Here is a 25,256-nt window from a genome sequence, read left to right on the forward strand (position 1 = left end):
CAAGTATTAATTTTATTATTTTAATCAAAACCTCATTTAAATTTTATATAATGCTTTAAATATTGGATAAGTGGTCGAATTAGTCAGACCACTAATTTTTGGTTCAACCTCCTGTCCAACATTAATTAAATAAATAATTAAAAATGAGTAAAAAACATAAAATGGATCAATCATATTTTTTATCCTGATTTTTTATTTTTTTACGTTTTCTAAATAGTTTGTTCAAAGTCCAGTTCAATCCCCCTTTATTTGAATTTGTATATCAATAGTTTTTTATTCAATCAACTAATTCGATCCAAGTCTAACCACACTAATTTTATATTAATTTTTTATAAATATATTTGTTAGATAAAATTTTCATCCAAGTGTACTATAATCTAAGATTATATAAAATTAAGAAAAAAACCCTAGAAGCCAAGAGTGCTATCCCTGGTATCCTAGCGAGAACAGTGGCTGCTGCGGCTTGGGATGAAAGAAAGTGGTGGCAACGACGGGTTTGGGGGAGACGAGATCTCCCTATTAGCAGAGGAACTCATTCAACTGTCGGTCAAAAGCTCGATGTTGGAACCAAAAGGTAAAACATCTCTGATTTGTTCTGTTTGGACAAAGAAATCTTATAATCAAGACAGTTTTAAAGCACAGATGAAAAGTATATGGAAAACAAAGAAAAAATTTGAGATTCAATTAGCAGGGCAAAATCTCTTTCTAATAAGTTTTGAATTAGAGGACGACTTAGAAGCTGTTCTGGAAGGCCAACCCTGGTTGTTTAGAAAACATTTAGTTCTTTTTGATCGTTTGATGAAACCAATGGAAAGAGATCAAATCAGACTTGTTTCATCTCCGTTTTGGGTTAAAGTTGGACCATGATTACCAGAGTTTGATAAAAAAGATCTGTTGCATGCTATAGGAGTTACTTTTGGAGGAGTACTTCGATATGAAATTATGGGTGAATTCTGTCGCCTTAGAATAAAATTAAATGTGCAGAAACCCCTTCGCAGGGGTATATTTGTTTCGACTGGTACAGGTCATAAATGTTGGATCCCATTCAAGTATGAAAAGTTACCGACGTTCTGCTTCGAGTGTGGTAGAGCGGGACATGGTCTCCATGAATGTACAGAAATAATTCCTGAAAAAAAAGACAGAATTAGAGAGACCCCACCTTCTCTTTGGCTTTAAAAGCAGAATCAAATTTCGTTGGTAGGGAGAGCCTAAAATTGATTGCCCTATCAAAAAAATTACAATCACAATGTTCATATATAGGAAATACTGAAGAACACCAGAGGGCGCACTTATATACTGAAAAGAGAAGCAATACGATGTAAATAGTACAAGCAAACTTTTTGGAAAAAATACCAAGAGAAGAGATAGAGTTTCAAAAGGAAGGAGAAATTGATGAAAAAGAAACCGGGAACGGAAAAGCAGATGGAGATTTAATGAGACTGAACAGGAAAGCCACTTGGAGAAGATTAGAACCAGTAGATGTGATGAGACACTATGAGGAAGTAAGTAAATTGCAGAAGAGAAAATTGGTAGAAATCATAGACGATGATTATGAAGACACTACTAAAAGGATGAAATATGATAGCCAAACTCTGCTTAATGAGGATGAAATCAGTTTGTTGACAGAAATTCCCAAACAGAATATATCGGCGGCTGCCAAAAGGCAAGCCGACCGGACGCAATGAAAATCATATGCTGGAATGTCCGTGGATTGGGGAGTCCGCGAGTAGTAAGAAAGCTTCGGTTTTTACTGAAGAAAAATAATCCCTAGTTGGTCTTCTTTATGGAGACTAAAGTTAGTGATAAGCGTATGGAGGAAATTAGTAGGAGGTGTGGCTTTATGAATGGGCTGGAGGTAGGAGCGGCAGGTACACGTGGAGGGATTTGCCTAGCATGGCGAAAAGAGGTTCAGGTAAAACTCAGAACACTCTCAACGAGTCATATGGATGTGCTGATTAAAGAAGAATGTGTTAATGAAGAATGGAGATTCACATGGTTTTATAGATCACCCTATTCACAGAACAAAACTGACTCATGGGATCTTTTAAGACTGTTGGGACAGGAACAAAACTACCCTTGGCTTGTTAGTGGAGACTTTAATGAAATAACCTACTATTTTGAAAAAAAATGGAGGTCTGCCGAGGGAGGAAAAAAGAATGGCAGAGTTTCGTGAGGTTTTAAATGAATGCCAACTTATTGATGTGGGATACTCTGGAGCATGGTACACATGGGAAAGAGGAAATTTATTGAAAACGAATATTAGAGAAAGAATTGACAGGGGTGTTGCAAATGAAAAATGGTTGGAGCTCTTTCCATAAGGCATTATACACCATTTGACGTCTACACTTTCAGATCATTGTCCCCTTTTAATATGCACATCTAACGAAAGTAGTTTTAAATTTGAAGCATGGTGGACCACAGAAGAATCAATTGAGGAGGAAATTAAGAAGTCATGGGAGTCTTCAAATGGATCAATTCTTGAAAAAATGGAAACGTTACAGACCAGTCTATCAAAATGGGCAAAATCAATAAAGAAGGAACGGAAGGGATTGACGGCTAGGCTTTCAAAGGAGGTTGAGGACTTAATGGAGAAAGAACGAGATGATGATATACTGGCAAAAATAATTGTTACGAAAATTCATTTGAATTTGGAGATTGATAAAGAGGAAAGGTATTGGGAATAGAGGGCACGGGCTAATTGGCTTAAGTTAGGGGATAAGAATACAGCATTTTTTCATAAATATGCCTCAATACAAAAGAGAATTAATACAATTAGCAGGTTGGAAACAGATGATGGAATTGGATTCATGAGGAATCAGAAATTAACAAGACTGCAACGAACTATTTCCAGAACCTTTTTTTGACTCACGACGTAGGAGATCTATCCCATCTTTTAACAGGTATCAATAACAGTATATCTTCAGATATCAACATAGCTCTATTGACAAAATATACGTCTGAAGAAATTTATGTAGCAGTCAAAGGAATGGGATCTACTAAAGCACCAGGATTCGATGGTTTTCCGGCGTTATTCTTTCAAAAATATTGGCATATTGTTGGGAAAGATATTGGAGACTTTTGCTTGGGAGTTTTGAATAATGGAAAGGATTTTGAAGGTTTAAACCTAACGGAGATTATACTTATCCCGAAGACGTCCAAGACTACAAATATTGGCAATTTCAGACCTATCAGCTTATGCACAGTTATATACAAAATTATAGCCAAAACAATTGCAAATCGTCTTCAAGAGTTTATTGGCAGATGTATTGATAATGCTCAAAGTGCATTCGTCCCAGGGAGACTAATATCTGATAATGTATTGATAGCCTATGAACTTCTACATACACTTCGTCAAAAAAGAACAGGGAAAAAAAGACCCATGGCAATAAAGTTGGACATGAGTAAAGCTTATTATAGAGTTGAATGGGCATTCTTAAAGGAAATTATGATCCGAATGGGCTTTGCAGAAGAATGGGTATCATTAATTATGAGGTGTATTTCTACAGTCTCTTATGTAGTAACTACTAATGGGAGATGAGGCAGTGTTTTTCAACCTACCAGAGGGCTTCGACAAGGTGACCCACTTAGCCCTTTTCTTTTTCTTATGTGTAGCGAAGGGCTTTCGGCCTTACTCAGGATTGCGACAAAAGAAGGTCTGATTAAAGGGGTTAAAGCTAGCAGAAGAGGGCTGGTAATTTCACACCTACTATTTGCGGATGATTGAATTTTGTTTGGAGAAGAATAAAGAGTAAAACTGGGATTTTAAAAGATATATTGAAGGAATATGTGAGTTGTTCCGGTCAATGTGTAAATTTTAACAAGTCAACGATTTTTTTCAGCACTAATACAGAGGAAGTGGACAAAGAGAGTATCTCAGTTGAAATGGGGATAAGACAGTCGACGAATATGGAGAAATATTTGGGACTACCTAATATGATAGGAAGGAAGAAGAATGAGTCTTTTCAGAATATAAAGGATAGAATCAAACAGAGGATTGAGAATTGGAGTACATGTTTTCTATCTCAATGGGGAAAAGAGGTGTTCATAAAGTCAGTACTTCAATCAATCCCAAGCTACGCTATGACATGTTTTCTGCTACCTAAATGTTTTGTGGGGAGCTTGAAAATCTATTTGCCAGATTCTGGTGGCAAAAAGGTAAAGGAAGAAAAGGTATTCACTGGTGCAAATGGAATGATATATGTAGTCCTAAAGAGGAGGGAGGCATGGGCTTCAGGAATATGGCGCAATTTAACATTTCTCTACTTGCTAAGCAAGGATGGAGGATCATTAATAATCAAAATGCTCTTGTTACGCAAGTTTTTAAAGCCAAATATTTCCCAGATGATAATTTTTTAAATTCCCCATTAAAAAACTCTTCTTATGCATGGAAAAGTATCTGGGCGTCTAAAGCTTTATTGATTAAAGGTCAATGTTGGAGGGTGGGTACAGGTATCAGTATACCCATTAACGATGCTTGGATTCCAGATTCAGTTGATTTTAAACTTTCAACAGAGTTATCTACTATGAGCGTGTCAAAAGTAAGTGAGCTAATTGACAGTAATGAAAGAAGATGGAAAAAAGAGCTGATTATGAGTACCTTCGCAGAAGTTGATGCAGCACGAATACTCCAAATTCCTCTGGCACGGACACCTCATGAAGATTTTCTTATTTGGGGAGGCGAGCCGTCGGGTGATTTCACAGTCCGAAGTGCTTATAAACTATTATAGAGAATGGATGAAAATCCTAGAGCTTATGCTTTACAAACCATCTATACAAAATTTTACAAACAACTCTGGAGTCTAAATCTACCATCTAAAGTAAATGCTACTATATGGAGACTGTCATGGAACTATCTGCCTACAAAGGTAAATTTACAACACAGGAAACTAGCAGCCAATACAAGTTGTCCTCAATGTGGTCAAAGAGCTGAAACAATGAATCATGTCTTTCGGGAATGTCCTGTCACAGTTGATGTATGGAGAGCATTATCATTTCAGAATATTTTGACGAATCAATGTGAGGACTTTGTACAGTGGCTTACCTGGGCGGTAGAGCAGCTCAACCTTCGTCAATGTCAGATTTTCTACTGCGCACTTTGGGCTGTATGGGGAGACAGAAACAAAAGAGTACACGAAGGGAAAGTTAGCAATGGAAAGGATACTGCAAGTTTCATAAACAGCTACATCAAAGAGTTAACTGACTTTGAAAACAGAGATCTGAAAAGAAGAAAAGAAGTCAGAAAATGGATGTACCCACAGAGGGAGTTTGTCAAGATCAACTTTGACGGTGCATATAAAGAAACCCAAAATCGGTCAGCTTCAGGTATTGTGGGTAGAGATTCGGAAGGAAATGCCCTTTTATCCTACTAAAAAATTCACGATGACGTTTCGTCTCCTTTTGCTGTTGAAGCCATGGCATGTTGGACCGCAGTCAAAATAGGTATTGACAAGGGATGGCAGTCACTCATTTTTGAAGGCGATTCCCTCGCAATTATCAAAAGATGCAACACAAAAGGACAAGATCGATCAATGGTAGGAACATACATCTATGATATTCAGAAGAAAATTTTTGGCCTGAATAATATCAGATTCCAACATAGATCACGATCTGCGAACAATCTTGCTCATATTCTAGCAACGGCAACGCTAAGAAGTGGAGAGGAAGTTTACCTGAAGATGGGAGTCCCCGAATACGCTGAAGATCAAGCAAGGCAAGATAGGATGAGGGAGCCAAACTAGAAGTCTCAGAAGACGAAATGGTAAGAGAGAAAGTTTTTCAGCCACTAAGAAAATGAAAAGATACACAATGATAGGCTTTTTGAAAGTGAAATCGTCAAAAGGAAATGAATTGACAGAAAGCAAGGATGACAGATTTCAGCAATTCTGATTGGGCGATGAAGCGGCGCATTTAGTGCTAGTTCTAGAATTTTCCATTTAAATATCTAGATATTTTTTACTTTAGCATGGCCATCTGTTTGGGCCGACTTCTTAGTTTAATTTTTAATTCTGAATTTATAGTTTTTGGGCCACTTTCTTTGTTCTTAGGTTTTATACGGACTGCTGTATTTCTTTTTTCTATTAATAAAGCCCAATCTGGAAAGTTTCAAAAAAAAAAAAGATTATATAAAATTATTAAAAGATAAAAAGTAAAGTATTTGTTATTTTCAAAAAAGTTTTTATTTTCATTGAGAATATTGAATTAACGTATTTTATTAATTAAAAATGAAAAGGCGGAAACGCCACCAAACTAGGGTTTATAAAAGAAAAGGCGGTTTATGTCATAACAACAATTTATAGCCGTTGCGCCATTTTTTTCTCGGTTGAAGTTCTATAGAGAATTGGAGGAAAAATTTAAAAAGAACAACAACAAAAAAAGAGTTTCTCATTGGATGCAATGGCCGCCGCCGTTATCTCTTCACTGTCAAAGAGCTTTGGACAAATTCCTCCGTCGGCCATTCCACCTATGTTGGATTGTATATTGACCTCAACTGCCGTATCTTCGTCGTCACTTTTCTCTTCTCTTCTCGACGATCTCCCCGATCTCATTGAGGTAAATTTCTTCTTCTACTATACTAAACCCTAATCGGAAAATCGCAATTAGTTTTTTTCTTATTTTATGTAAAAGAAGTAAACTCTACTATTAGTTATTTTCTTTTCCATATTTTTTATAGCAACTTGTGCATTTTTTTTTGTGTAGAGTGGTAACAGAGATGGGAAATTGGATTCTGATCGTCGGAACAGTATTGCGTCAATGATTGGAGCGTTATGCCATCTTCTTACTAAAGCGAGTCAGTTATATTTTCCTTTGCTTTTTTCCATTGACACTTTTCAGAAGAAAATGTAAACCTAGTCCTGCGTTTCTTTACGGTAGTTTGTTTTCATTTGTTGTTTATTTCCACCGTTTTAAAATGTTGCGAAGAAAAGTCGGGTGACTCTGGCCAATCTCATAGAGAACTTAAAGGTTCGTTTGAGGATAAGGTGAAGTTGGGTTCCTGTTTACCTTGCTAAGAGACTGTAGTGGCTGAATTAATTGTCACCTTGGGTGATTCTGAGATTTGTAATTTAATAAATAGGTTTTATCTGTTGAGCTGAAACGAATGAGACTTTTATCCTTTCTTTATTTATTATGAAGTTCATTACTAATGGCAATTTCTAAGCAGATATTGGTCGTGAAGAGCTGCAATCTTTTTTATGGAAAGGGTTTATTCCACTGATGAAAATGGGACATGATTTTGACCAAGAGCTTCTTAACCAGGTAGAATAATTAGGTGCTCTTATTTAGCTTATATTTACCCTTTTTGACATCTAGTTACGTGCATCTTCTTCTTTTTATTTTTTATAGTCTGGTCAATGCATGATGTTTTATATTAGATTGCAGATTCATTCTTTGATGTTGTACAAAGTATTCATGCCTGGGAAGTTCTGGAAGAAAATTTGGTGCCTTTTTCCCTAAGGTCTATTGGCTTGTCTGCTGGTATAATTCAAAATGGAGATTTGCAAGGTACTGGATTGGATAGGAGCTCACTTTTCCATGTGTCAAGTGATTTGATTGAGAAGTTCATAGAAAATTTGCATGTTGGCAAGGATTGTAAGCTGTCTATATCTGGATATTTTCCCTTGCCAGTATCATGCCATGTTTTAAGCATTACTTTGGATGCTGCGTTACGAAATTTTCAAGCTGCTCCAGTTACAGGCTCAGTTTCAGAAAACGTGTCTTCTGTTGAAAGTTTCACTGCTAATTTACTTTGGAATTTGTGTAATGCAACTGAAAGACTACTCCTACAAGGTTCAGAAAGTCGGTCTTGTACAATTGGCTTTCTTCTACCTGTCATATTCAAAGCATTTGTTTCTCAAAGCTCTTTTGAAATCTCAGTTCATAGGCAGATACATAAACTGTCCAGGTAGATGGTTGCTTGCAAATTGTGCTTGTTATTAATTTTCTTTTTACCTTATTTAACTTGACCTGAATCCTTACATTACTGACTAAATCTGGTTGGCTTTCAGGAATCATTTCTTTATGAGAATGTGGACGTGCTGTAGAAAATTGTTCTCTCTTGGATCATTAGAGAGGAGAGATGCATACAGGATACTTTCCCTATATTTGTCTTATTTCTCCTGTGGTGGAACTTTTCAAAACGCTAACATGAGTGATGGAGCGGAAGAGTTTGATATAAGAAGTGAAAAAGATCTTTGGAATGAAATCAAAAGAGGATTGGTATTTGACCGAACTTTTTTCCCTCTTCTTGTTGATTTAATATCTAATATAGATTAACTTACTGTCCTTTTCATTATTATTTCTTTATTTGATGATGTGTCAGGTTGATGAGGATGGCCTAGTGAGGAAGCAGTCATTGCATATACTGAAGACACTGTTATGTATGGATAGTGGGAACCAACATCATTCTGATATTTCAGAGAAGAAAACCCAAGGCAAACATTCAGTTCCTCATGGTGTGACAAAGAGAGAGCTCTGGGCTTATAAAGAAGCAAAGTCACTAGGGGTAGGGAAACTCTGCAACTCAGTTGATTCAGGCATGAACAGTCAGCAGCAGTGGGAGGCTTTCGTTCTCTTATTTGAAATGCTTGAAGAGTACGGTACTCACCTTGTAGAAGCTGCTTGGAATCATCAGGTGCTGATAAAATCCATTTTTATGAAATTATTGGTTCAGTTGGCTTAATTAGATAGACCTTAGATCACCTGTATGCACATTGATAGAGGAGTAACCGGTGATGATGGTGACAGACATTATAGAAATTTGATTTTGTCTAGTTAGCAAAAGTTAATTTATGTGATAAATAATGCAGCAAGGACATGTTCTCTATAAGGGAAAGTATGAAGAAAATAGTTGCTAGGTGTTAATTTCAACCACAACACCAATGAGAACTATAGTGCATGATGCTTGAATGAGAGAGTTTTAGACCCTTGGATGTGCAGAAAACGTTTGAAGAAATATGTTATATTATTGGCAAGAGATTGGAGTACTTTTGTGGCCCTTTTGAGGATTCTTTAATTACTTGTTTAGACACTTGGATGTGGTGGCAAATGTTTGAAGATATAAGGTTTCTGTCATTGTCCTCCTGAAGTGGCTCAAAATTTCTTTGCACAGAATATATGATGAAAAGATGTTTGTAATTGTTTGCCCTAGTTGACTATTTATTATTTTACAGGATCACCTACACAATCAGTGAACTTAAGTTTTTGATTTATAGTTATGGTCATCTTTCCACTTGCATGGCGGCATGTCTCTAATGTATTATGTCCCAGTGTCCTGCTGTAAAATGAAGCAACCTTCTTTCACTGATGCTAAAGAAGATGCCTTATGACTCTTATAATACTTTTTGTTTTTTCTGTAGGATGCGAAACTCTATTAGAACCTCAGTTCTTCTCTGCCTACCTGCCTAAGTATTTTGGTTTCTTGCAGATAACTTCGTTGCTTCAATTTTCTGTCTCACATGATAACTTTGTGAGTGCTATTAGTGGAAGCATGCATCAAACTCAGTCAGAAACTTGGGCTGAAGTCTTTAGCTGGTTATCAATTTTGTGGAAGCGAGGGTTTTGTCATGATAATCCTCAAGGTATTGATGTCTTGCTGGCATGACCTCAATTAGGGCTAACTTAATTTATGGTTTATTGCTGACTTTTTCATAGTGTGTTCTCTCTTTCTTTTCAAAATAATGCAGTTAGGTGCATGATCATGCAGTCATTTTTGGGAATAGAATGGAGAAAATATGGAAGCTGTGTGAAGTCAGTACCTGAGAGTTTTATTCTCGGTTCATTGATGGAAGCTTTGAATGATCCAGTTCACCACAGTGATTTTGGTTTGCCCTGAATCTGATTTACTTCCTTTCTGAATTAGCTAGCATGGAATAGTTTGTATTATCATATTTCCAATTGGATTTAAATAAGTAGATTTATAAGAGATAAATCTTACAGTCTTGTCACTTTCAGGGCCTGATCTCTGTTCCTTCTTTCTCAGTTGATGTGCAACTTTACATAAACAGGCCTGAGCCCCCCATTGTTTTACCCTTTTTTCTTTCTATGTTAGGGCACAAGACATTGGCATGCAATCTGATGCAAAATACATTTTCACCTAAACTTCCTAGCATGTTTCAATCCGTGTTTGTCATTAACTGTGATTATGTAATTTGGAACTTAGGTTGAGCATCTCCATAAATGGCGTCTCCCCTTTGTTCTCTTTTCCTCTTGTTTTCTTTTCTGACCTTCTAGTTAGCCACCTAAGTAAGATACTTCCATATTAAAATTTCATGTAAAAACGCTTGAGTTTATTCATGTTTTATTCTTTGTAGTCTCACTCTCTACATTAATTTGTGCAGTTGTTGGTTTACTCCATCTATTTTGACTGGTTAATGTTTCTTTGAATCTTCTGAGCTGAGATGATTAACTTAAAATTCCATATTTCAATCAGCTGTTCTTTTTCTCAACTTTTAGGTGTTAAAGGAATTTACTCTTCAAAAACAATTGAGGGTGCTACTCATTTTTTGCATCACTATTCAAGCTACTTGGATGCAAGGTATGAATTATAGGTCTGATTTTATTTAATTAATTAATTAGTTTTTTAATATTGTAGAATGCAACTTGTAGAAAACTGTAAAACTAAGTTAGGTTGGCAAGAATGATTAATGTATCATTATTCTTTTACATTCTAATTAATGTTGTCTTTGACATGCATATTAGTTGGGAATAAAAAATGAGTATTAGTTGTTCGTTCGAATCTTATTGGTGAGCTTTGCTACTTAAAACCCAACTGAGACTTTTTCCTTTATGCTGGACATTGTTGCCAAAGTAAGGTTTCTAGATACTCAAAGATAATGAATGAAATGTAAAGACGCCTAATGTTATGCAATCATTTTATCTTTTAGGACATATCTTAGATACGTGGTAGTTGAAGAAACTATTTTTCTTTGAACTCCATATTGCAGCCTTTTAAGAATGCTTTCTTCATTTTTTATTATTATGTTTTATGTATATAAACTCTAAATAGTTGTTTGGCTTGCAATTGGGTAAAGATTTAGAAATGTTAGATCACTTAGCTTCATATTGACAATGATCAGACTTTCAGTAAGGTGTTGGTTACCCTAAATTTTATCAAATCCAAGTGTGCTGTTTTGACCAGTTATTTCCCTTTTCATCTAGGTTTGGGTTTCAATGAGTCCTCTTTTTCTCTATAAATAACCATAAAAACTTCTTTTTTTAGTGGGTCACAGTACATGCATACCTTTGATTTCATTATGGTCAAATCAAAGAGAAAGTACTGGCTGTCTGGCGCATTGGAAACTTCTAAGCTGTTAAATGGGTCAAATTCTGTTATGTTTGATGCTTACATGCCTTACAAGTCGCTTCCCTTTCTTCAACCATAGGACTCCCATGAATCTATAAATTCTCTGTGAATAAGCTCTATAACGATGTTCACTAGTTGGGAGCAGGCATATGCAAATGCAAGAGAAAGTACTTAAATCTCCGGAGCAGTAGAAATGTCTATAATGATTGATGGACAATAACTGTTCTGTTGGGATATCTTTGAGCCTGGTATATTATTGTTACAGGGAAACAGTTATCTTTTTAAAGAGCTTAGCATCCCTTGCTAAAAGGAAATCTTTTAGTAGAGCCGGCTTGATGGGTCTTGCAGAATGTATTGCTGCATCTGCTTTTGGGGCTCATAAATACAGCAACAATAAAGTCGAATCTTGTGAATTCGGTACTGCTGATGAGGTCCAACCGGAATATTCTTTGGAGAACTTTCTGCATGATAACGGGACAGAGTTGCTCGATTTTCTTAGATATGTTCTTGAGAGTAGCAAACAACATTTCAATCCTAATTACCGTTTTCGAGGTACCAATCTGGTTAAGAATTTTAATGACGTTTCTTATAGTTACACATATACTATGCAACCACTGAAGGCTTTAGAATCCTTGTGACACCTTTTTTTTTTTTGTGTAATTGTCAGTCTGTGAAAAAGTAGTAGAGGCTGCTGCTTCTATGGTGCCAGCAAGTGATGTTTCTCTTGAGATACTTTTGCACTTCATTTCTACTTTGCCACGGGAAGTTACTGATTATGGTGGTAGGAAGAACATTATATCTTATTTTATAAACCTAGCTATTTGCTAGCTTCATTTGCCGCTGCATTATCCATTATGGCATTTATGAATTTCCATATGAATTAGGTATTCTTTATGCGTCTTTTTTTCTCCCTATTTTAGATCTCTGGTTATGATATAAATTGAGTCGAATGATTGTCTACTGAAAAAAAAGGAGCTCAAAGCTTTATTTATTGAACCTTATAACAACTCTCTTTCACTGTTTCACTCGTTTCCCTTCCCTGACTGAAAATATGTTTTCTCTTCACTGGAGCTAAGGAATTGGAGGTTTCAAGCATACAACCTTCAAGGGGCCTTTATTGAGGAAATAACTGTTGCACAGTGTAGTAACACTTTTGGTATTGTGTAGCTAGCTTTGAGTATGGTAAGGACTGGGTTCAGAAGATATTTGAGTTGGATGGGGACACTTTTGGTGATGTTTTCGGGAAAAAGCATCAGAGGTGGATGAGATTTATTTACAAATTTCTTATATTGTAATGATACAGGATGTGGGGAAGATAATTAAAATTTCCTTAGTCTGAAGTATGCCTCTGAAGTATGCCTTAGCTATCGAATCTTCTTTTTTTCTCTCTGAAACTTTAGTGCTTGTTTTACTTGTTACCTTATGATCTGGATTTTTTACTCATCTCATATTACCTTCTTATCGATCTTCATCAACCCTAATTGCATGAATTTATTTTCTGATGTTGCTTTGCTTGTCTATTTTCTCAATGGAGGAGCTTTTTTTTATATGTATAAATTGGTCCATCTCTTCAGGTTTGCTACGTGTAAGAGTGCAAGACTGGCTTTTGCAAAATCATCAAGTTACTCGTTCTGGTGGTATCCAGATGCAGCTTTTGGAAAGTCTCAACGAATTTCCAGAATGGTTCATTATTCATCATTGTTTGTTTCAAAATTTCGACGATGAAGACTTGGGTGCGTGGGAATTTGAAGTGAGAAGATGGGCAAGAGTACTATTTCTTGTAATCAAGGAAGAACATCAATTAGCACCTTTAATGACGGTTTGCCTTCAATTTTCCCTTTATGCGCTCAATCTTTTTATTTATCATTTTATTCTTTTCTCGTTGTTGATCGGTATATATTTTAGGTTATAGAATGTAACTGAAAAAAACCAATTTTTTACTTCAAGGCATTAATGGTAAGGCTTAAATGCAAAATTGACCTCTATACCCCTTTTCTCATTTAGATACCTAAAGTTCTTTTTTTTGGTAAAAAATGATACCTAAACTATCAATTTTATCTCATATTACCCCAAAACATGATATGAACCAATAAGAACGTGACATGTGGCATGTTCTTATTGGACATAGTACACTTGGGTAAAATGAGATGAAGTTTATATAGTTTAGGTGCCACTTTTGACTAAAAATACTTTAGGTACCTAATTACAATTTTATAGTTGAGCCTAATGTTAATACTCTTTCATATCAAAGTTTTAAAATGTAAGCACTTAGTATGATGTCTCTCTGAAATATGAATGTGCAGATATCAATTTGAAAAAGAAAAGCTCAAAGATCATTTGTTTTTTAATTTAAAAAAAAAGGGGATCTTTCTCCCTTCATCACGGTCCTTTGTTGGTTTTCATGTTTTCATATATCTTATCCTGTTAGGATGCTTGTGTTATTTACTTATTCTCTTCTCTAATGTCTGTGCTCTATTGAACATCTGGAATCTTAGTTACTACATTTTGTCGGTTGAAAGGTTGTACAGGCTTCTGTTTCCCATGAAAATGTTCTGCAAGCTGACTGCATGAAGAATCGTTTGAATTGTATCTGTTGATTCTGGCATTCCTTTTCAAATATCATTTGATAGTTTTGCACAACAGGAGTCTGAAATTCTTTCTTTTTTTTATATTTGATTGTGCAGTTTATACAACAATATGGAACAAATATTCGTAAACAAAATAACTATTCAGAGTGGGTACCTGTGAAGTTTCTCACCCTTATATTGGGCTTAATTCAAGAGATCCAGGTAATGCAGAGAAGAAAACATGGGGCCAAAGTTCAAACCAAATTTGAAATTAAGCGGCTGGAGACAGAGGAGCAATCAAGTGAGGCAGAAGCTTCAAACATTTACAATATGTTCACTGATTCTTTACTTCTTATACTGGTAGTTATGCCTTCCTAAATTGTTTTACTAAACAACGAGCATTCCTAAATCATTTTGTCAAATAATGAGCATTGCTTATAACCTGTTATTGAGAGAGCTCGACATAGATGTTCTGTTTGCATGCAGGAGGAACTTGTATCCTTTTGCAACTTGTCTTGTTCCATATTCTCATCTGGTTCTGATATAGAGGACAAGGTTCTGCCTAGTTCTGTGAGAGGAAAACTTGGTGGTCCTAGTCAACGAAGATTATCAATTTCCTTGACAACTGCTGTGTTGCAAGCTGTACGTTCCATTATATTATTTATTCATTTCATTAATGGATTTCTTCTTTAGAACTGTAGCTTATGTTCAAGAACTTCAATATACCTCACCTTCATCCACTGCAAAGAAGATAATTTGAAACGATTGCCTTTGGTGCTCATTAGTTGCTCTCTCTCTCTGCATTTCTCATCTATAAATATTCTATTTTATAGATACTCTTTGCTGCTATTTCTTTTAAGGTGAAGGCATACATGTCTAAATTTCATATATATATATGAACAGACAATCTCCGTTAAAGCTGTTGCATATATCTATGCCTGGTGTGCACAACACAGAACCGGTATTCTGTTAAATTCTGCCTTCACTGCTGTGTGGAAATTTTTCTGTAATACTATCACATCTCCAACTTGCAACTCTGAGGTGAGTTTTTGGGCATCTTGTTGCAAAATATGACCTTTCTTTAAACATTTGTGTGACCAATATGATTGCCTAAAACCAGAGTGAAGCTGAAGTACGTATTGCTGCATATGAAGCGTTAGCTCCTGCGTTGAAAGCACTTGTCTCTGTATTGGCTCCTCAAAGTTTGGTCCTTTTTATGGAAAATAGCAAATCGTTACAGCCTGCAATAGAAGGTGAACCTTGGTTAGATACCTTGGTTTTTTCTTTTCTTCAGAATATCAATAATCTTCTTGCTGTTGGGTTTATGGTGCGCACTAGGCGGGCAGTTTTGCTTAATTGGAAGGTAATGCTTATTTGTTAGGCTGTTTTTGGCCATTTCTTATTTGTTAGGTGTAACATTAGTCTTCCTTCATCTTTTTTTGTTTAGTTTTGGTGTCTGAACTCATTCAGAGTTATACTGTTGATTCTGATGCACTCCTAAAATTGGATGACAGATGTCAACTTGAAACTTTTGTGTATCTTTCCTTCAAAAAGAAAAAAAAAATTGTGTATCTACAATATATATTTAAAATTCTTATTATGTTTCCTTCTAATTTTGCCTTACACACATAGATAGTAACCTAAATTTTTTCGCTTTGTATCCGTGTTTTTAAGATTTGTGCTCTTTTCCCTTTTAATTTGCCTTGACCTTAAAAAATATTGAAGAATTTGCTAAAGCTAATTAAAGATGTTTGGTTGTTAATACAGTTATTTTTCATAGCTTCATGAACAGTTCAAACTGTACTGGTATGAGGTTTTGAATTCTAATGTGATCCGATCATTAATATGTCTTAATTCGGATGAATTTTGAAGTTTTCCATGTTTAAATATCCTTGCTTATGTATAATGTAGCATTTAAGATCTACTTTTGTTACTATATAAAATCATGATTAGAAGTGTTTTCTTTCCAGTTATTTTAGGATTATTGTTTGAAATTATATTTGTCTGTATTGAGGTATTCTATATTTATTTAAATCTTTATAGAGGGTAAAGCTTTTTAATTAAAGTATTTTTTGGAAAATGAGTTTAGCAAAGAACGATTTTGGTAAATTTTATTTTCTAAAGTTCCACAAAGTACATAATGTTAAGGTTTTGGAGTACATTTTTCTTCTTTTTGTATGGAACTTATATATAGGTTCTTGAGATGTGAAACTTGTCTTAAGTTTTGCTTTTTTTTTCGGCTTTTAATTAATACATATTCAAGTTCATCTTTAACAGTAACAAATTCATAAATCAAAATACTAACTGATTTTCGTGATTGATTCAGTGGGTTATCTTGGAATCTCTACTCTCAATTCCTTATTATAGTTTTGGGAGTAAGCTTCAGCAAGAGGATGGTAGCTTTTTTTTCTCTGATGCTGCTCTCATGAACATTTTTACTGATACTGTTGAGAGGTAAAAAGAATTGCTGAGCTTAATTCTTTTATTATTTACTGGAAGAAGGTTGCTTACTCATGCAGTATTTAAATTTGCATCTCTTTCCTCTGGCTTTTGAGATGCCTATGCCCATATTAACTCATATATTTCACCAGTGTATTTTGTCGTAAGCAAAAGATGCTTCTATGTAAACACTAATTTGCACAACACGTATTTCAACATATATTGCTTCATTTATTTACATGTTATATGATGGAATGTTTCAAATTGTTGTTCAATCTCAAGGTGAGTCATTTAGCAGTACTTGTTTGTTCTTGTCTAATTCTGTTCACATATTTCTTTCCCTCTTGATTATATGCCGACAAGGTGATCCTAATACTATTTTATTTCTTCCTGAATAACCTTGCAGCCTTGAGAATGCTGGGGAGGGTTCTGTTTTACCCATGTTGAGGTCCATCAGATTGGCCTTGGAGCTATTTGCTTCACGAAGGTTGTCTTTGGTTGTTTCCAGATTCACTGGTGTAGATTCTCAGGTTCACATAAATTTTCTCATTTTAAGCTTATGCATATATGATCTTTTGTCTATGCATTTTGACAGCTCCCTGCTCAGTATGGTTTATGTGTGATGCAAGGGTTGCAATTGATCAGGGAGCTGCTATTCCCTCACATATTTTCTCATAATTGATGCAGATGATTTGGCGTTTGGTTCATTCTTCTTGGATATTGCATTCTAGCTGCAACAAGCGGAGGGTTGCACATATTGCTGCACTGTTATCTTCTGTCTTGCATCCATCCTTGTTTAGTGATGGGGACATGCATGATGCTGATAATGAACCTGGGCCCCTGAAATGGGTGTGTGGTTCTTCTCTTCTGTATATGCATGAATTTATGGGTGTTGGTGTTTGTGTAAGGGTGTATTTATTGTGCATATGTGTTGTTGGATGAATTTATGGGTGTTGGTGTTAGTGTAAGGGTGTGCTTATTGTGCATGTGTGTTGTTTTTGTATGTGGTAGTTCTATAGGACTATCTCATTTGTTGCTCCATGTCAATGGTACAGTTTGTTGAAAAGCTTCTGGAGGAGGGCACAAAAAGTCCCCGGACTATCCGTCTTGCAGCTTTACATTTGACAGGGCTCTTGCTATCAAATCCAACAACCATAAAATACTACATAAAAGAACTGAAGCTGCTAACACTCTATGGCTCTGGTGTTGTCTCATTCTTTTCCACTTTTTGGGTCATATCCATGTTAACCTTATATACTAAAATAACTTTCGAATCTGAAATTTCTCCTCCAGTTGCTTTTGATGAGGATTTTGAAGCCGAGGTATCTGAAAACGATGATGCAAGAACTGAAGTTACATTATTGACTAAAATCCAAGATTCTGAGTTGACCGAGGTAAGCTCTTTAATCTATCAATTTATTGTTTTATTATGTGTATATAATTCTATAAATTTCAGGGTATAAGAATTTTAATATCGTCTTTTTGCCCAAAAATAACTTCTTGTTTTTCAATGTCATCATTTAGTATCTTATGTATTAGGGTCTCTAAATAAGTTTCTATTAAAAGATACACATTTGGTTTTGTAAAATCTAGAGACCGTGTTCTGAAATTATTCATACGTTCTCTAAATCTGTGATCATCTTGGAGGAACTTTTGTCTAGATTCTTGGAGGTTTATTGACAATATAGTATTTTTTCTTAGTGGTGATTTTCTGAATTTCCATTGCATTAAAAGTCATAAATAAATTGCTTTGCTGGAATTACTCATTATATCATATTCTTCACTTTTCAGGCATTTTTAAACACAGAGTTGTATGCACGTGTGTGTGTTGCTAATCTCTTCTACAAGCTAGCTGACTTGACCAATAGGTCGGAATCATCTACTGGAGACAAAGCTTCCCAGTCAGCCCTTGAATCAGGAAAATTGTTTCTGCTTGAGCTTTTGGATACTGTGGTATTGTTCTTTTTGACAACATTAATTGATTGTTATTCCACATTGTCAATGAGAATGCTATATCTAATAAGTTACTATGTTTACTAATGCAATTAACACAACAAGTCTGTAACCTCTTATTACAAAATTGATTGCGTTCTTGTGGAAGTAAATCGAGTTTGTTGACATTGTGAAACAAGTTGGCAAAGGAAGAAATAGGTCATGTTTTACAATTAATGCTCACATATGCTTGTGACTAATAGGTATTTGGTAAGGTTGTTCTCAAGAGAGGTGTGTAGTGTATGCATTTAGTTCCCTATCACAAAGAAATCATGTTATTTTTCCAATAATCATGTTATCTCACTGTTTAGCATACACAGCATGTCCACCTTGTTTGTTACGTGGCTGCCTTAGCTAACCATTTCTATCCAAACTTGCTTAAAAAGAAAGTACATTCTACTTTTCTGCATTTATTTATAGGAGTAAATTCTCCTCAGAAAATGTTTGGATTCTAGTTCTCATGGCATTCATTATTTATGCAGCTAAATGATAAGGAGCTTGCAAAAGAGTTGTATAAGAAGTATAGCGCGGTAGCTGATACTTTTCTCTTCATTCTCTTCAGGTTTCTAATTCTATGTTTCAGATTGGTTGGAATGCTTATCATCTCTCCTATCATATTTCAACAGATCCATAGGCGAAAAATACGTGCTTGGCAAATGATATGTGTTTTGTCACAATTTGTTGATGATGATATAGTTGGAGAAGTCACACAGTGCTTGCAAATAGCTCTCTATGTAAGTAACTGTTGCTTCTTTTAGAAAATCTGATAGTTCTTTCTTAACTTATTATAGTTCGCTTAAGTTTCATAATATGGTAAGTTTGATAAGTTGTTTAGGAGAGAATAACAAGTAATTTTTTGGTTTTGATAGAAATTTCATGAAAGCCTATCTCAAATATTTTTCTTTTTCCTGAATGCCTGCTCTATGTTTGTGTATGTAATGTTTAGTTTACTTTATACTTCCAAAACACTGAATGCTTCTATTTGGTGTCGCCAGAGGTTATTGTTAGGTGGTTCCATAAATCAGGCAGTGTTAACACACTAATTTTCTTATTTTGTTGCATAACCCTGGTAAATGTACTTGCTGTATGGTGCACTTTGTAGATTAATTCATTGGCTGCCATTGCTAGTTTGAAGAAACTGATAATACTGGTCTTTAATTAATTATTTTGACTTTGGATTGTGTAACATATCTCCACTAATTTCTGGTCATGTCTCTTTTGCAGAGAAACAACTTACCTTCTGTTCGCCAGTATTTGGAAACATTTGCAATTAATATTTACATGAAGTTTCCCTCTTTGGTAATGCACCGTCTTAAATTTATTTAGTAAATAAAGCTTAACATTCATGCATGAGATGTGTGCAGAAACACACATATTCCAACAGTCTACATGCCTGAATTGTCAAATATGAATTTCAAGTGAGTGAAAGGGGCCCTGTCCAGAGTCCAGACACCAATAAAAAAGAGGCCTCTTTAGAAGTTCACTTCGCTTATGCATGGCATCATTTGCTAAAAGCTTGAATGATGCTACTGCTATCTAGAAGGACCAGTCACATTTTCTGAAATCATGTTTGAAGCTTCTATAACTTGATAGGTGTAGTGTAGTCATTCAGCTGATTTTATTGATTGTTATAATCATATCACAGGTTGCAGAGCAATTGGTTCCCTTATTACGAGATTATGACATGAGGCCACAGGTAAAATAACCAAATAAGGATATCTGTGCTTCCTCTGGTTAATTTTTTTATTATAGATTTTCGATTTATAAGTTGTCGTTATAAGTTGCAGCATTCTTCATCCTATGTTAATTTAGTCATTCTTTTTGAGAATCTTATAAAATTCAGCATTCACATGACGTAGCATCTATGAAGAATGATTTATATTGGCTTCATGTGTAGTTGAATAATTATAGATAATATGCAGCATGCATACCATACTATATATATGGAAAGGAAAGCATGTACCTCACAAACATATAGACACCGACACATGCACACCTCTAACCAATTTCTTAGTTTAGTTAGATGTAGTTACTCACTACAAGGGGGGGGGGATATTAACTCTCTCTTTCACTTATTCACATTCTGGATTTTTGTGGTGTATGCATCAAATGCAGGCACTTTCTTCCCATGTCTTCATAGCAGCTAATGTGATCCTCCATGCTTCTAAGGACATTCAACTCAGGCATTTGGATGAACTACTTCCTCCCATACTTCCGTTACTAACCTCACATCATCATAGCTTACGTGGCTTTACTCAGGTCAGTTCCTCTCAAGTTGACGAATGTCACGTTTTAAATTTTCGTTGTCTTTACTTTGTCAATGCAATTTTCTTTCTGACATTTTTTTTGCAGGTTTTGTTACACCAAGTACTTTGCAAATTTTTTCCATCACTGGATTCTAAAAGTTCTGAATTCATACCTTTGGAAAAAAGGTGCTTTGAGGATTTGAAATTATACCTGGCAAATAATTCTGATTGCATGCGGTATGGTAATTTATCTACATTTTCTAGTATCATATGATTGGCAACTTTGCGATTCTAAGAACTGTGTTTTAGCTTGTCAACTAAATTTCCTTTGCAATGTTAATGCATATTTTGTTAAGTTTGTAATTTGCCATTTCGCTGCCCATGTTACAAGGGTAAACAGATTGACAGTTTAGCATAGTAAATTCATGTTTCCAAGCATTTCAACTGTTATGGTGATATATTGTGCAAAGAAAATTAGAAAAGATTAAGATAAGAGAAAGAATAGAGTTAAAAGGGGGTGTTCCACAAATCTAATAAAAAATAAAAAAAATAAAAGTGACTATACTGGGATACAAATGGTTAACTTGAAAAGGCATATTTTTCATATGTCCAATATTGAATAAGATTCATCAGTGGGAGTTGAAGTAGAGACAAGAGATAGTACAGTTACACAAGCAATACTAGATGAATAAGATGGTAGTGCAATATTTTAGGTGTCTGCATTACATGCTGCTGATGAGTTATGTATTTGAACCTTGAAATGTTTATTTGGTTGCCTCTCAGCTTGCGAGCTTCAATGGAAGGCTATCTGGATGCTTATAATCCCAAAACCTCTGTTACTCCTGCTGGAATTTTTGTTAGTCGGGTAGAGGTATGATATTTCGTAAATGCTTTTGGCTTAGTTTTGAAAGTTTAGGGAGCTAAGCGTTAGTTTCTAAATTCGAGTTATGAATTTCACAAAATTTTTTCTACATGAATAAATTCTCCTGCATAAATTCTCTGGCAAACTAATTATGATTATTGAGAAATCATCACTGGATTAATACTATTGGTGGACAAATTTTCTATCTTTGGTGAGGATTCACTTAGTACTGTGGTTTTGTAATTAACTTACCTGCTGACAGTCTTTTGCTTCCTGAAATTGCATTGTTATTGAAAGATCAGGGTTGCAAATTTACTTATTGCATATTGACTTTGAACTGTGTGATCAAAATATTAACATGGTGTTTCATTTTGTCGTAACCTATATTCATGTTTCTGGAAATGCTTTTGTTCTTCTCCATTAACTTCCATTTTCGCTCTGTGGTAAAAATAGCAGGAAATCGGGTTTGAATGTGTTCCAACATCTCTCATGGAACAAGTGATCAACTTTCTGAATGTAAGCAGTTGTATGCTTTATATGTTTTTGTGATGTTTTCTTCATATCTAATTTTCTGTTACTTCAGGATGTGAGGGAAGATCTGAGATGTTCGATGGCGAAGGATATTGTCACAATCAAGAATGAGAGTCTAAATATGGCTGCAGGTCCTGGATCCACTGAAGAAGTATCTAGCGCTTGTGAAGAGAAATTGGAGTTGCCTAAAGATGCTCATTTGGACTTCCAGAAAAAGATTACTTTCTCTAAACATGAGAAGCCAGACTTGGGTTCCAGTTCCTTATTGTGCAAGGGAGAAGTGTACAAGCAACTTCTTGGTATGTATTAAGTTTGAGAAGTAAATAAATTGAAGGTTAATGCTCTTGACAGTTTACACCGTATTTGTGAGATTGCATGTTCTAGGCTTGGATTATGAGATACTGTCAATTGCAATTTAGGCGATAGAGCTGGTGACATTCATGATTTGACCCCTTCTATTTCTCTTCTTATGATAACCCAAAGTTTTTAATTGTTGTATTGCGTCACTAATAATGTGCAAAACAGAAATGGAAAAGGAAGATGATCTTCTTGATCAGTTGTGGAAGTCTAGAAGCTTGGCTCTGGAGAGGGTAAGAGGAAATCGGCAGCATATTATCCTAGTAGCATCATTGATTGATCGCATACCCAACCTTGCTGGATTGGCACGTACCTGTGAGGTATGCTGGTTATTAAGTTGTATTTCTTTTTTCTTAGTACCTTTATTCTTATTTATCATTTATTATTTTGAAGTTAGTATTGCAATTTATTTAGCATGTCTACGGTTCACACAAACACTCCTAAGTCTGGTTCCTTTCAGGTTTTTAAAACACAGGGGTTAGCTGTTGCAGATGCAAAAATAGTACAGGACAAACAGTTTCAACTCATCAGGTTCTGATGATAGTTTTCATTTGTGCTATAACTCTCTGTATCACCCTTATTTGTTTGGCATTTATCATATGAAAAATGAATGCCCCTTCACGTTAGGTGAATGATTGTGTTCTTCTGTAACTAGAGTTATGACCTGCCTTCTGTTTGGTTGAGACTTAACTGAAGATGATATGCTAAATTAAGAACAAACATATAATAGGCATTAAAACTCAACGAAAAATAAATGTGGACACTGTGATTGTTATATCTGAGTGCTAAACTAAATAGCAAACAAAAATTGACGCATCATCCACTTACATAAACTGTGCTCTGCAGTGTGACAGCAGAGAAATGGGTTCCTATTATAGAGGTCCCTGTAAATAGTGTGAAACAATTCTTGGAGAAAAAGAAGCGGGAAGGTTTTTCGATCTTGGGACTAGAGCAAACTGCAAACAGTGTACCTCTTGATCAGTATATCTATCCGAAAAAGACTGTAAGTGATCCTCTGACAAGTCTGTTTGGCATTTTGCTATCAAGTTATTACTCGGCCTTGTTGCTAGCTTTTTTACAATAAGCCCAGGTGTTATTTCATCAATTCTGTTGGGCTTTTAATTTTAGCATTTTCAGTTTCCATTATCAGCAGAAGGTGGTTCTCTAAAAAAATTAACTACCGACTTGAATCGATGCAGTGAGGGAATTGATGTCTGTGTTCAATTGTCTTGGTAGGTGTTGGTTCTTGGGCGTGAAAAAGAGGGCATACCAGTGGATATAATCCATGTTCTGGATGCTTGCATCGAGATACCCCAGCTGGGAGTTGTTCGTTCACTTAATGTACATGTGAGTGGAGCCATTGCTCTATGGGAGTATACTCGACAGCAACGATTGTGATACGTTAGAAGTAATTTTCAAACTTTACTTGTCATTTTATACTCGAAATCAGCAGCCTTGGACATCTCTATCCTTTCCATTTAAATGAATCATTTTGTACCCCAATATCTTCAGTTTCTATCATTTGGCAAGTTGTAAATTAATTTGTTGTATCTGATTTGTAATTTGATAATGTACTATTTTTGGGAATTATGCCCTTGGGACCTCTCTTTCTTAAATAAATGGTACTTCTATAATTGTACCTTTTTTTAACTATATAAATGTACCTGATTAGTTACTATATTTCATAAAGTAATTATTTATTAGACATTTCTTTGGAACACCTAGTACAATCTCAGTTCAAATTCAAGGAACATTATATGTTTTAATGTGTGCTGAAGTGTTAATAAATATTCAATTAATAGAATAACATTGATTGCAATTTTACGATGATTATTATTTACTACAACCGTTGTAGAGTTTTTGAATTTTATTGCCTTCTATTTTTCGCTTTTAAATACTAATTAAACGGCATTTGGTGGTGTTTTAAAAGTTTAATCCATAAATTAGTATTTTTTTTTGAAATATCATAAAATGATATTTAAGTCTTTTTTCTATTTTGGTATTTATATATTTTCTTTGATCATAAGTAATATTTAAGCTACTTGGTTCATTAAATTGTTGAGTCTAATTTAAAAAAAAAAACTTAAAAACTATATATATATTTTATATTCTGATCTTGAAAATGATTTTTTGATGATATCTAAAGTGCTTTTTTAATTATTAGTAAAAGATTTTAAGATCATTGTTTGAATTAATGAAAGTATCAACTTGAGAAAAAGTGGAAAATGATATAATTTAATTATTAAGTTAAGGATTGAATTTTGTGAGGATGTACTTTTATATCAAATTTGAGTAGTCATTTGCTACTTGCTGGTTGATAATTCCAAAATCAAAGTTATTTGTTACTTATTTTAGTAGGATTTTAAGATTTGTAGTTATCTTTATAAGTTAATTTTGTAATATAGGTATTTTATTTTATCAATGTTTTAAGGTATTTTATTTTATCAATGTTTTAAGTTAATTATATATTTATAATTTTAAATCAAATTAATTTTCAATGTGCTTTTATTCAATGTAGGTCCGACAAAACATAAGAAAAAATTTGTTGACATAAGTAAATCTTCGTGGCAATGGAAAATTTCTCTACTCAAACAAACGATTTTTTGCTTTAAGGATTATAAAAAAGGGAAAAAGAAATAAAAAAGAGGGGGAGAGAAGAAAAAAGAGGAACCCTCAAGGTTTCACATATTAACAGTCGACGGATTCCAACAAGAACACAGAGTTTCTCCATCATTTTTTTCATTTTAATTTTAAGATGTTTCTCAAATTCTCTATGAACTAATTTCATTTCTAGAGTTACAATAGATTCATGCTTAGTTAATTGACTGTTATCTATTTCATCTTTTTTTATTGTTAATAAAATTTAGATTATTTATTCATTTTTGCTCATCTTTGATAATAGTTTGGTCAATTATTAGTTTGACAAATTTAAAGAAATTGGAAGAATATTTTTCATTTTAGGT

General features: G+C 34.7%; 1 protein-coding gene and 1 long non-coding RNA gene across 11 annotated transcripts; one reads left to right on the top strand and one right to left on the bottom strand.

Annotated features, from left to right (window-relative positions):
- Positions 1-302: 302 nt before the first annotated feature.
- LOC121224308 (uncharacterized) lies at positions 303-5,914 on the bottom strand. 6 transcript variants are annotated; one of them, XR_005921927.1, is made up of 6 exons: positions 5,670-5,914; positions 5,253-5,573; positions 5,042-5,100; positions 4,598-4,959; positions 1,064-1,126; positions 303-595 (listed from the first exon to the last, which is right to left on the bottom strand). It is a non-coding gene; the product is annotated as an uncharacterized lncRNA (long non-coding RNA). The 6 variants fall into 6 exon arrangements; XR_005921923.1 differs by having other exon boundaries at positions 5,253-5,904; XR_005921924.1 differs by lacking the exon at positions 303-595 and having other exon boundaries at positions 941-1,126.
- Positions 5,915-6,223: 309 nt separating this feature from the next.
- Positions 6,224-23,927, top strand: LOC107946698 (uncharacterized). 5 transcript variants are annotated; one of them, XM_016881131.2, is made up of 35 exons: positions 6,224-6,549; positions 6,697-6,787; positions 7,160-7,254; positions 7,371-7,900; positions 8,004-8,214; positions 8,318-8,629; positions 9,422-9,575; positions 9,681-9,818; positions 10,450-10,531; positions 11,565-11,851; positions 11,967-12,080; positions 12,874-13,118; positions 13,984-14,226; positions 14,353-14,508; positions 14,770-14,907; positions 14,987-15,229; positions 16,193-16,320; positions 16,712-16,835; positions 16,993-17,154; positions 17,361-17,508; positions 17,599-17,699; positions 18,097-18,258; positions 18,780-18,827; positions 18,924-19,031; positions 19,522-19,596; positions 19,943-19,993; positions 20,413-20,556; positions 20,650-20,780; positions 21,327-21,414; positions 21,859-21,921; positions 21,989-22,235; positions 22,462-22,613; positions 22,754-22,824; positions 23,140-23,296; positions 23,530-23,927. In XM_016881131.2, exons 1-35 carry the CDS (start codon positions 6,394-6,396, stop codon positions 23,689-23,691), a joined length of 5,517 nt encoding a protein of 1,838 aa, XP_016736620.2. In that variant the 5' UTR covers positions 6,224-6,393; the 3' UTR covers positions 23,692-23,927. The 5 variants fall into 5 exon arrangements, with proteins under 5 accessions (XP_016736620.2, XP_016736621.2, XP_040963286.1 ...); XM_016881132.2 differs by having other exon boundaries at positions 21,862-21,921; XM_041107352.1 differs by having other exon boundaries at positions 20,650-20,729.
- Positions 23,928-25,256: the final 1,329 nt, after the last annotated feature.

This window comes from Gossypium hirsutum, chromosome D12, assembly GCF_007990345.1.
Source record: "Gossypium hirsutum isolate 1008001.06 chromosome D12, Gossypium_hirsutum_v2.1, whole genome shotgun sequence".
Lineage (NCBI taxonomy): Eukaryota > Viridiplantae > Streptophyta > Magnoliopsida > Malvales > Malvaceae > Gossypium > Gossypium hirsutum.